This window comes from Penaeus japonicus, unplaced genomic scaffold (assembly GCF_977035675.1).
Source record: "Penaeus japonicus unplaced genomic scaffold, GWHDUDI00000001_assembly GWHDUDI00000012, whole genome shotgun sequence".
In the NCBI taxonomy this organism is placed as follows: Eukaryota; Metazoa; Arthropoda; class Malacostraca; order Decapoda; family Penaeidae; genus Penaeus; species Penaeus japonicus.
The window spans coordinates 10,195,787-10,208,286 of NW_028234414.1; the positions used below are offsets into that span (position 1 = coordinate 10,195,787).

General features: G+C 45.3%; 1 protein-coding gene across 15 annotated transcripts in view; it reads left to right on the plus strand.

The window, feature by feature from the left end:
• Nucleotides 1–12,500, plus strand: part of LOC122257092 (uncharacterized) — a 386,597-nt gene that overhangs the window by 286,531 nt on the left and 87,566 nt on the right. For all 15 annotated transcript variants that reach the window (XM_086542430.1, XM_086542434.1, XM_086542436.1 and 12 more), the window contains one exon: nucleotides 4,161–4,270. In XM_086542430.1, the coding sequence (XP_086398556.1) occupies nucleotides 4,161–4,270 (110 nt within the window). The remainder of the gene's footprint in view (nucleotides 1–4,160; nucleotides 4,271–12,500) is intronic.

Consider the following 12,500-nt stretch of genomic DNA (forward strand, 5'->3'; position numbering starts at 1 on the left):
CTACTCCTCCCTTAAACCGCACTCCTCCCTTAACCCCCCCCCCCTCCTCTTCCTCCTCCTCCTCCTCCTCATCCTTCTCCTCCTCAATGGACCTTCTCCCTCTTTCTCTCTCTTTCTCATTCTCCTCCTCCTCCCTCCTCAATCGCAATCATCATCAATCACAATCATCATTCATATTCGTCTTCTTCTACTCGTCTCTACTTCTTCTTCTTCCTTCTCCTCCTCCTCCTCCTCCTCCTCCTCCTCCTCCTCCTCCTCCTCCTCCTCCACCTCCCCATCCTCTTCTTCTTCTTCCTCCTCCTCCTCTTCTTCCTCTTCCTCCTCCTCCACCTCCTCTTCCTCCTCTTCTTCTTCTTCCTCCTCCTCCTCTTCTTCCTCTTCCTCCTCTTCCTATTCTACCGACTCTTCCTCTCCCATTCCTCTAATCTCCCTAATCCTTACGCTGATCCAAATCCTCTGGACTTTCTCCTAATCCTGATATTCCTCTTAAACAAAAGAACAGTTGCGTGTGTTTCCTTGTTTCTCTGTTTATTTGTAGGGTCAAGAATCTGTGTGTGTGTGTGTGTGTGTGTGTGTGTGTGTGTGTGTGTGTATGTGTGTCTGTGTGTGTGTTTGTGTGTGTGTGTGTGTGTGTGTGTGTTTGTGTGTGTGTCTGTGTGTGTGTTTGTGTGTGTGTGTGTGTGTGTGTGTGTGTGTGTGTGTGTGTGTGTGTGTGTGTGTGTTTGTAATTGTGTATAAACGTATGCGTGCATCTTTGAAAGAATATATATTTTAGCGTTTATATGCTAATTTGCTCTTGTATACACAATAGCCTTTGCGTGCGTTAGAGAGCGTGCGCAGCTCATTCCAAACTCGTCATCATCATTAAGGTTTTTGTATCCAATCACCATCAGCGTCAATGGAAGAGGACGCGCCGCTCTTTAGTAGCCTCAAACATCGCCGATAAAGTCGTTATTCACACAGATAACGCATACAAATCGGAGACGAACGACCTGGGAATGGGCGCATGGTCGTGGGGGTCCGGGTGGGTGGGTGGGGGTGGGGGGGTGAGGGGGGGCATGGGGACGTACCCTCTCTATGGAAGCGTTCCTCGACCCCTTTAAGGGCAGGTCACGCGCGCTGTGTCGAGGACTCGCCTTGTCACCTCTGCCTTTCCGTTGTTCCCCTCTCCGCCTCCTTTCCCTTCCTATTTTCTTTCTGTACCTTACGTTTTTTTTTTTTCGCCTTGTTGTTCTTGTTCTTCTTTCTCTTTCTCTCCCTTGCATTCGTATTCTTGCTCTTGTATTTCCTTTCCTTTCTATTCCTACTTCTTTTCTTCTTCTTTTTCCTTACTATTCTTTTGTCTCCAATTTTCCAATTTTCCGTCCTTTTCATTTTCTCTCTCCACCTCCTTGTTGATTTCTTTCTTGTCCTTATTCACCTCCTACGTCTCCATCGTTCCTACTACCCACCCGCTCTTCTTTTTTTTTCCTCTTTCTTCTCCAATCCCTCCCTCCCTTCCGAGCCTTCCTTACCCCCCCTCCCTCCCCGCTTTCTTCCTTCCCCTCTGTCTCCTCCCTATAGCCCCCCTCCTGGCTTTCCTCCTCTCCCTCTCCCTCCTCTTTCCCCCTCCCCCTCTCCTGACCTTCCTCCTCTCCCTCTCCCTCCTCTTTCCCCCTCCCCCCCTCCTGACCTTCCTCCTCTCCCTCTCCCTCCTCTTCCCCCCCCCCCTCCTGGCCTTCCTCCTCTCACTCTCCCTCCTCCGTCTCCCCCCTTCCTGGCCTTCATCCTCTCCCACTCCTCCGTCTCCCCCCTTCCTGGCCTTCCTCCTTTTCCTCTCCCTCTCCTCCTGTGTCTCTCATCCTCTCCTAACCCATATGCGTTCATGTTTCCTCCTCCCCCCCCCCTCCAATAAATCGGGAAATGGTTCGGCGACAAACAAATTAAAGAGATGGAGGGAAACCAATCGAGAGAGACCTTGGATCGCAGCTGACGATGCGCGCTTGTCCGCCCCGAATTTGATTTTTTTTTCTTCTTATTTTTTTCCCCCCTTCTCTTTCTTTCTCTCCCCTTTTCTCTCTCTCGACTTCCCCTCTTTTCTTTTCTCTATCTCTTTTCTCCCCTTTTTCTCTTCTCCCCACCCCCCCTCTCTTTCTTCTTTATCTTCTTCCTCTCTCTCTCTCTCTCTTCTCTCACCATTCTCTCTCTCTCTCTCTCTCTCTCTCTCTCTCTCTTGTCTCTTCCCCTCTCTCCTCTCCTCCCCTCTCTCTTTCTTTCTCTCTTTCTCCTCTCTCCTTTTTTTGTTCCCTCTATTTCATCTTCTCTATGTTTTTCTCATTCCTTTTTTCTTGTTTTTTTTCATTTTCCTTTCTCCTCGTATTTTCCCCGTGTCGTTTTTTTTTTCTCGTTTTTAATCTATCGCCCCTAGTTTTACCATTCTTTATTTTTTTTCCTATTTTCTTTTTCTTATCCCTCCCATCCCTCTTCCCCCCTTCCCCCTTTTCCCCTCCCCCCTCCCCCCCTTCCCTACCCTCTTAACTCTGCTACAGGCTCCCTACCGGCCCATTTCTTGGCGACACCTCAAATGGCTGGTTATTAGGGTCTTGTTCGGGGGGGGGGGGGGGGGGGGGGGAGAGAGGAGAGGGGGGGGGGGGGGGGGGGGTAGGGGGGTGGAAGAGGGGGGGGGGAAAAGAGAGGGTTAGAAAATAGGAAGAGAGGGAGAGGGATGAGGGAGAGGGAGGAAAAAGAGAAACGAGAAATGGAGAAAAAGATAAAAGTGAAAGAAAGAGAAAGAGGAAAGGAGAGGGAGAGGGAGGAGGGAGAGGGGAGAGGGAGAGGGAAAGGGAAAGGGAAAGGGAAAGGGAAAGGGGGAAGGGAGGAGAGGGAAAAGGGGGGAGGGAAGGGGGAGAGGGAAAGGAGGAGAGAGAGAAGAGAGAGAGAGAGAGAGAGTGGAGAGGGGAAGGAGAGGGGGGAAAAAGAAGGAAAGGGAGGAGAGGGGGAGGAGAGAGGAGAGGAGGAGAGAAAAGGGGGAGAGAGAGAGAGAAAGAGAGGGGAGAGGGGGGAGAGGGAGAGGAAAAAGGGAAAAGGAAAGGGAAAAGGAAATAAAGGGGAAAAAGGGGGGAGAGGAAGCGAAAAGGATTTAGGGGGGAGGGAGAGGGAAGGGAAGGGACGGGGGAAAAGAAAAGGGAAAAGGAGAGAAGAGAGTGAAAAGAAAAGGAGAGGAGAAGAGAAGAGAAGAGATAGAAAAACTAGGGAGAGAAGAGGGAGAGGAAAGGGAGGAAGGGAAAAATGGAACTAAAAAAAAAATTAATAGAAATGGAAAAAAAAAAGGGAGGACGGAAAGGGGATAGGAGGGAAAGAAGAGCGAGGGGGATAAAGGAGAGAGATATATAAAAGAGGCCCCGGGGGAAGATTTTGGGCGAGGAATCCCCCGGGGGTTTAAGGAGAGGAAAAAGGGGAAGGAGAGAGAGAGAGAGAGAGGGGCAAGAGATTTTGAGGAGGTGGGAGACAGGAGAAAGGGGGGGGTTTTTTAAAGCGACCAAGGCAGTAATATGCTCCACTGCCGAACAAACACGATGTACTTGAGGATTTAAGCATCTCCATGGATTTTTTTTTCTTTTATGTGTTTGCGTGTACGTAACTGTGTTGGCATATAATGAAGTGAGTTTTCTTTCCGTCTCTTTGCTCCTCTCTCTCTCTCTCTCTCTCTCTCTCTCTCTCTCTCTCTCTCTCTCTCTCTCTCTCTCTCTCTCTCTCCCTCCTCCTCCCTCCCTCCCTCTCCCTCTCCTCTCCCTCTCCTCTCCCTCTCCCTCTCCTCCCTCTCCCTCTCTCTCTCTCTCTCTCTCTCTCTCTCTCTCTCTCTCCCTCCCTCCCTCCCTCCCTCCCTCCCTCCCTCCCTCTCTCCCTCTCTCCCTCTCTCCCTCCCTCGCTCCCTCTCTCCCTTAAGTGTATATCTTTGTATGTTTGTGAGGGAGAGAGATAAGGGGAGGAGTGAAGAGTGAGAGAGAGAAGCAGAGTGAGAGGAACTGACAAATTCATATAAACATCACTTGCTAAATTGCCAGATAGGAGTGACGGGGATCTGATAACGTCGACAGCTTCCATCTTTCAGTAGATGTGCAAGGAGCAGGCAATATTTCCTCGCAGGGAACTAATTAGTGTCTCCCTCCGTCTCCCTGCAGCCGAGGCCATCCACCTGGCCAACCTGCTGTGTCAGTACGGGTACTTCTTCCCCGTCGGCGAGTCTCGCTCCCTCATCGTCAAGGATGACTCCTCGCTCTACAGGTTCCAGGTGAGTGCGAGTTATTAGTTTACTTATGATATCTTTCCGTTTTGTTTTTCTTTCTTTCTTATTCTGTCTTCGTTGAGGTGTTCGTGCCACGGCTTACCTCCTTTAAGTTCAGATAGAAAACCTCCCTCATCTTCCCTCGAGTTTGCTGAATCTTGGAGAATCTGACAGCCGGTACCCGCATGTGCCAACACAACTCACTCGATTAACCATCTGGCGACAATCAAATGGCCGACCGCTGGAAAGTTTGATGGTGAAATGGAGATAATAGTGAGCCCGGGAAGTGATGGACTACCGAGAAAGTGATGGTGTCCGGGAGCCCCATGGTGGCTTGATGGCCCCGTAATGAGTTTTTAAAGTTGTAGCCGGGAACAGGAGGACCGCGAAGGACTTGGCTCTGAGTTCCTGCTGTTGCCCTTCGAAGTGTTGCCCGCGTCGTCATCGTCATTTTTCGCCTGTTGGATGTATTTAAGCTTTGCCTACATACGGATGTCTTCGTGTCTTTATTTACCATATTCAACTATTTCATCCTTCATCCATTCACACGCACACACACACACACACACACAAACACACACACACACACACACACACACACACACATATATATACACAACCATCCACTAACTAACGCATTATCTGAGAAGCTGACATTGCTACACTGACATTGCACCTTTTCAGTGGCTCGTATCCTCTTACGCCTCTTTTCAACCACAATAAGCCTAATCCAGAACCCAAAGCAATGTGTAACACATAAAAAGGTTCGAAAAAGGCAAAACCTACGCACAAAAACAACAACACAAAAACGGCAAAAAAATCAAAGGAAATAAAGACTTTAACAGAATAAAAAACAGAACAAAACCCGAAACAAAGGCCCCCAAACAAGGACCTCTAAAGCAGATTTCTACAACGAAGATCCCAACAAAGAAAACTTCAAAGGAAAGAACTCCAGAGAAAAGACCGAAAGAAAGAGAGCCCAGAGCTATAGATATATAAATAGATAAGTAGACAGATGAAAAAACAAACAAACAAACAACAAAAAAACAGATGGATACAGGGATGAATATATAAGATAAATAAACAGACAAAAAAAATAAATGAGGGAATGGATGAATGAATGAGTGATTCATAAACAAAAGAACCACAAAGTCCAGACCACAAACAAAAGAACCACAAAGCAAAGACCCAACCAAGGAACCACAAGATAAAGACCCAACCAAGGAACCACAAGATAAAGACCTTACCAAGGAACCACAAGATAAAGACCCAACCAAGGAACCATAAGATAAAGACCCAACCAAGGAACCACAAGATAAAGACCTTACCAAGGAACCACAAGATAAAGACCTAAACAAGGAACCACAAAGCAAAGACCCAACCAAGGAACCACAAGATAAAGACCCAACCAAGGAACCACAAACCAAAGACCTTACCAAGGAACCACAAGATAAAGACCCAACCAAGGAACCACAAGATAAAGACCCAACCAAGGAACCACAAAGCAAAGACCTTACCAAGGAACCACAAGATAAAGACCCAACCAAGGAACCACAAGATAAAGACCCAACCAAGGAACCACAAGATAAAGACCCAACCAAGGAACCACAAAGCAAAGACCTTACCAAGGAACCACAAGATAAAGACCCAACCAAGGAACCACAAGATAAAGACCCAACCAAGGAACCACAAAGCAAAGACCTTACCAAGGAACCACAAGATAAAGACCCAACCAAGGAACCACAAGATAAAGACCCAACCAAGGAACCACAAGATAAAGACCCAACCAAGGAACCACAAGATAAAGACCCAACCAAGGAACCACAAGATAAAGACCCAACCAAGGAACCACAAGATAAAGACCCAACCAAGGAACCACAAGATAAAGACCCAACCAAGGAACCACAAGATAAAGACCCAACCAAGGAACCACAAGATAAAGACTCAACCAAGGAACCACAAGATAAAGACCCAACCAAGGAACCACAAGATAAAGACCCAACCAAGGAACCACAAGATAAAGACCCAACCAAGGAACCACAAGATAAAGACCCAACCAAGGAACCACAGAGCAAAGACCTTACCAAGGAACCACAAGATAAAGACCCAACCGAGGAACCACAAGATAAAGACCCTACCAAGGAACCACAAGATAAAGACCCAACCAAGGAACCACAAGATAAAGACCCAACCAAGGAACCACAAACCAAAGACCCAACTAAGGAACCACAAACCAAAGACCCAACCAAGGAACCACAAGATAAAGACCCAACCAAGGAACCACAAGATAAAGACCCAACCAAGGAACCACAAACCAAAGACCCAACCAAGGAACCACAAACCAAAGACCCAACCAAGGAACCACAAGATAAAGACCCAACCAAGGAACCACAAACCAAAGACCCAACCAAGGAACCACAAACCAAAGACCCAACCAAGGAACCACAAGATAAAGACCCAACCAAGGAACCACAAGATAAAGACCCAACCAAGGAACCACAAGATAAAGACCCAACCAAGGAACCACAAGATAAAGACCCAACCAAGGAACCACAAGATAAAGACCCAACCAAGGAACCACAAACCAAAGACCCAACCAAGGAACCACAAGATAAAGACCCAACCAAGGAACCACAAGATAAAGACCCAACCAAGGAACCACAAGATAAAGACCCAACCAAGGAACCACAAGATAAAGACCCAACCAAGGAACCACAAGATAAAGACCCAACCAAGGAACCACAAGATAAAGACCCAACCAAGGAACCACAAGATAAAGACCTTACCAAGGAACCACAAGATAAAGACCCAACCAAGGAACCACAAGATAAAGACCCAACCAAGGAACCACAAGATAAAGACCCAACCAAGGAACCACAAGATAAAGACCCAACCAAGGAACCACAAGATAAAGACCCAACCAAGGAACCACAAGATAAAGACCCAACCAAGGAACCACAAAGCAAAGACCTTACCAAGGAACCACAAGATAAAGACCCAACCAAGGAACCACAAGATAAAGACCCAACCAAGGAACCACAAGATAAAGACCCAACCAAGGAACCACAAAGCAAAGACCTTACCAAGGAACCACAAGATAAAGACCCAACCAAGGAACCACAAGATAAAGACCCAACCAAGGAACCACAAGATAAAGACCCAACCAAGGAACCACAAGATAAAGACCCAACCAAGGAACCACAAGATAAAGACCCAACCAAGGAACCACAAGATAAAGACCCAACCAAGGAACCACAAGATAAAGACCCAACCAAGGAACCACAAGATAAAGACCTTACCAAGGAACCACAAGATAAAGACCCAACCAAGGAACCACAAAGCAAAGACCTTACCAAGGAACCACAAGATAAAGACCCAACCAAGGAACCACAAGATAAAGACCCAACCAAGGAACCACAAGATAAAGACCCAACCAAGGAACCACAAGATAAAGACCCAACCAAGGAACCACAAGATAAAGACCCAACCAAGGAACCACAAGATAAAGACCCAACCAAGGAACCACAAGATAAAGACCTTACCAAGGAACCACAAGATAAAGACCCAACCAAGGAACCACAAGATAAAGACCCAACCAAGGAACCACAAGATAAAGACCTAAACAAGGAACCACAAGATAAAGACCCAACCAAGGAACCACAAGATAAAGACCCAACCAAGGAACCACAAGATAAAGACCCAACCAAGGAACCACAAAGCAAAGACCTTACCAAGGAACCACAAGATAAAGACCCAACCAAGGAACCACAAGATAAAGACCCAACCAAGGAACCACAAGATAAAGACCCAACCAAGGAACCACAAGATAAAGACCCAACCAAGGAACCACAAGATAAAGACCCAACCAAGGAACCACAAGATAAAGACCCAACCAAGAAACCACAAGATAAAGACCCAACCAAGGAACCACAAGATAAAGACCTAAACAAGGAACTACAAAAGCAAAATACCCCAAACAGAGATCCTAAACTAAATAACCACGAATTAGATACCCCAAACTAGGTAAACACTACAAATTCAAAGATCCCAAACCAATGAATCACAAAAGTCCCTAAAAATAATGATCCCTAAAATAGAGATTCCAAAACGAAGATCCTAATGCGGAGACCCGAAAATGAAGGCCCTAAAACGAAGACCACAAAGACAACTCCCCAAAAAATGACCGCTATAGCAAAGAGCCCTAAAACGAAGACCCCCCAAGACAAAGACCTTAAAACATAGACCCTTAAACAAAGACCCTGAAACAAAGACCCCTAAAGCAAAGACCCCAAAGCGAAGACCTCTAAATCAGAAACCCTAAAAACCGAGAGGCCTAAAAGCAAAGACTGCAAAAGTAAAATACTCCAAAAGCAAAGACCCCACAAGTAAAATACTCCAAAAGCAAAGACCCCACAAGTAAAATACTCCAGAAGGAAAGACCCCACAAGTAAAATACTCCAAAAGCAAAGACCCCACAAGTAAAATACTCCAAAAGCAAAGACCCCACAAGTAAAATACTCCAAAAGCAAAGACCCCACAAGTAAAATACTCCAAAAGCAAAGACCCCACAAGTAAAATACTCCAAAAGCAAAGACCCCACAAGTAAAATACTCCAAAAGCAAAGACCCCACAAGTAAAATACTCCAAAAGCAAAGACCCCACAAGTAAAATACTCCAAAAGCAAAGACCCCACAAGTAAAATACTCCAAAAGCAAAGACCCCACAAGTAAAATACTCCAGAAGGAAAGACCCCACAAGTAAAATACTCCAAAAGCAAAGACCCCACAAGTAAAATACTCCAAAAGCAAAGACCCCACAAGTAAAATACTCCAAAAGCAAAGACCCCACAAGTAAAATACTCCAAAAGCAAAGACCCCACAAGTAAAATACTCCAAAAGCAAAGACCCCACAAGTAAAATACTCCAAAAGCAAAGACCCCACAAGTAAAATACTCCAAAAGCAAAGACCCCACAAGTAAAATACTCCAAAAGCAAAGACCGCAAAAGTATAATACCCCAAAAGCAAAGACCCCACAAGTAAAATACTCCAAAAGCAAAGACCGCAAAAGTATAATACCCCAAAAGCAAAGACCCCACAAGTAAAATACTCCAAAAGCAAAGACCCCACAAGTAAAATACTCCAAAAGCAAAGACCCCACAAGTAAAATACTCCAAAAGCAAAGACCCCACAAGTAAAATACTCCAAAAGCAAAGACCCCACAAGTAAAATACTCCAAAAGCAAAGACCCCAAAAGTAAAATACTCCAAAAGCAAAGACCCCACAAGTAAAATACTCCAAAAGCAAAGACCCCACAAGTAAAATACTCCAAAAGCAAAGACCCCACAAGTAAAATACTCCAAAAGCAAAGACCCCACAAGTAAAATACTCCAAAAGCAAAGACCCCAAAAGTAAAATACTCCAAAAGCAAAGACCCCACAAGTAAAATACTCCAAAAGCAAAGACCCCACAAGTAAAATACTCCAAAAGCAAAGACCCCAAAACGAAGACCCCGAAAGCAAGGGCCTTCCTTGGAGGACCAGACAAGAACAGGAAGTATGGGAAATGATTCGCCGGGTCAATGGCCAGGAAAATGAGTTGCCAGCAATCACTTTTAGGGGAAGAAGGAAGGACAACATTTCAATGGCTAAGAGGCAGCGAAGCGAGCGGAAGGAAGAGGAGGAGGATAAGGAAGAGAGGGAAAGGGGGAGTGGGAGAAGGAGAGGGAGTGGTAGTGGAAGAGGGAGAGAGTGGGAGAGGGAGTGGGAGTGAAGGAGGGGGGGGATGTGGAAGGAGGATTGGGAAAGAGAGAAATGGAGAATGTAGAGGTCTGGTGGTGACCTGTAAGACAATGATGGTAGCTTTGGTTTGGATGTGACGAACATGGCCGAAACAGCTTTTAAATTTATCTGTAAAAGCTGCAGTGTGTGCTGGAGTTAGAGCTACTCCTCCGAGGGCGAGGCGTTACTCCTCTGCTCCCCGAAAGGAAACTCTCTACCACGATGTATGATTTGTTTCAGGATATGTGTGAGTCACGTGTGTGACATGATGGAAGTGAGGAGATGGGAGTGTTCTATGTGTACATAGAACTTGCGAAGGAAAAGACTAAACAACACTGGTATGTCTAGCGTGACAGTAAGAGAGGTGTAAATAAATAGCTGAAGCAAATAGCGCACGTATATATATATATGTGTGTGTACGTAGATATGTGTGTGCGTGGTAGGTACATAAGTAACTAATAGAGAGACATGGTCTGTAATACAAATTATATTGATGATTACATTATATAGAATACAATAGCGAAAGCATATATCTAGATAATATTCATATAGACAATAACAGTGACAGCAAATAAATAGAAATGGATATGGAAAGGATATATATATATATATATATATATATATATATATATATATATATATATATATATAGATATATATGTATATATAGCGAGAGAGAGAGAGAGAGAGAGAGAGAGAGAGAGAGAGAGAGAGAGAGAGAGAGAGAGAGAGAGAGAGAGAGAGAAAGAGAGAAAGAGAGAGGGGGGGGGAGGGAGAGGGAGAGAGAGAAAGAGAAAGAGAAGGGGAGAGAGAAAAAAATAAATAAAAGAGAAAGAGAAAGGCAGACAGAAGAAGAGAGAATGAGAATGGCATGAGGAAATTATGAAATGAGGGGAAGGCACGAAGTAGAAATAAATGAAAACGAAATATTCTGGTTGTGAAACAAAACGAGCGGGAATGGCAAAGATGAAGAAAGGGGAATAATGGTAATAGAAAAAAAATCGAGATCCGTAAAACAAAGTAGTATACAAACATGAAAGAACCAACGATAAAATAAAAAATAAAAGTAAGGATACAGAGAACGAAGAAAGCAAGATAGAGAGGGCGAGATAGAGAGAAGAAGAGATAGAGAAGGCCAGATAGAGAGAGAGCTAGATAGAAAAAGCGAGATAAAAAGGGCAAGATAGAGAGACCGAGATAGAGAGAGCAAGATAGAGAGAAAGAGATGGATAGAGCGAAATAGAGAGGGCGAGATAGGGAGGGCTAGATAGACAGAGCGAGATCGAGAGGGCGAGAGAGAGAGAGAGGGTGAGATAGAGAGGGCGAGAGAGTGACAGAGGGAGAGAAAGAGAGCCCGAGATAGAGAGGGTGAGAGAGAGAGAGAGAGGGGGGGTGAGATAGAGAGAGCGAGATAAAGAGAGTGAGATAGAGAGGGCGAGAAAGAGAGGGCGAGAAAGAGAGAGAGAGAGAGAGAGAGAGAGAGAGAGAGAGAGAGAGAGAGAGAGACGCCGATGTTGAGTTCGGGTAGGCTTAAATGGAGAAATCCGGGACACAAAGCTGTCGCTAACTGAGAAAGGAAAGAAAAAGGCCAGCGAGGGGAGAAAGGGGAAGGACTTGGGGAAGAGAGGAGCAAATAGAAGGGGAAGGAGGGAGGGAGAGAGGGAGAAAGAGAAAGAGAGAGATGGAGAGAGGGAGAAAGAGAAAGAGAGAGATGAAGGGAGAAAGAGAAAGAGAGAGATGAAGGGAGAGAGAGAGAGGGAGAAAGAGAAAGAGAGAGATGGAGAGAGGGAGAAAAAGAAAGAGAGAGATGGAGAAGGAGAGGAAGGAAGAAAAGAAAAGAAAGTAGGAAAGGGAAAGAGATTAGAAGAGAAAGAAATGCCCAGCGGTCCGAAATGAGGTTTCTACACTCAACACAAAATTCCATCGAGAATCCGTTTGTAAAGTCTGAGTCTGGACAAAACGTTGGTGGTTTTCCGTCGAACAATTTGTTTGGATTGCTTCAGTTCAGTAAATAAACAGGTCTGCATTGAATAAACAGGAAAAGAGTAAAGACTGTAAATGAGCGAGCCAGAGGTTGACCGCACCCTGATTGGCAGCAGCGCAGACGGTGTGTGTATTTCGAGGAAGCGAGGACGTTCTTTAAGACATTGCAAGATGATACGAGAAAATGATACGAGAAAAAGTTCATGTGCACAGTTTTGGAGGGGAAAAAATACTTCTTGGAAAATTTGCAAAAATAAAAACTTTTACGACAGAGAGAAACTGACCCCCATTTGTACACAAAGGAGTCTAATATGCACGAACTAGCAATAACACTGGCACCACAAAGGCGAAGATGGCACAGGCGGAATACGGAGGAATCACCCTTACAGAGTCTTCTTCTTTGCATGTGTGACCGCCCAGTACCTGTCTGTCAAGCAAGAAATGCAGTGAAGAAAGATTTAAGGGATGGAAATAGA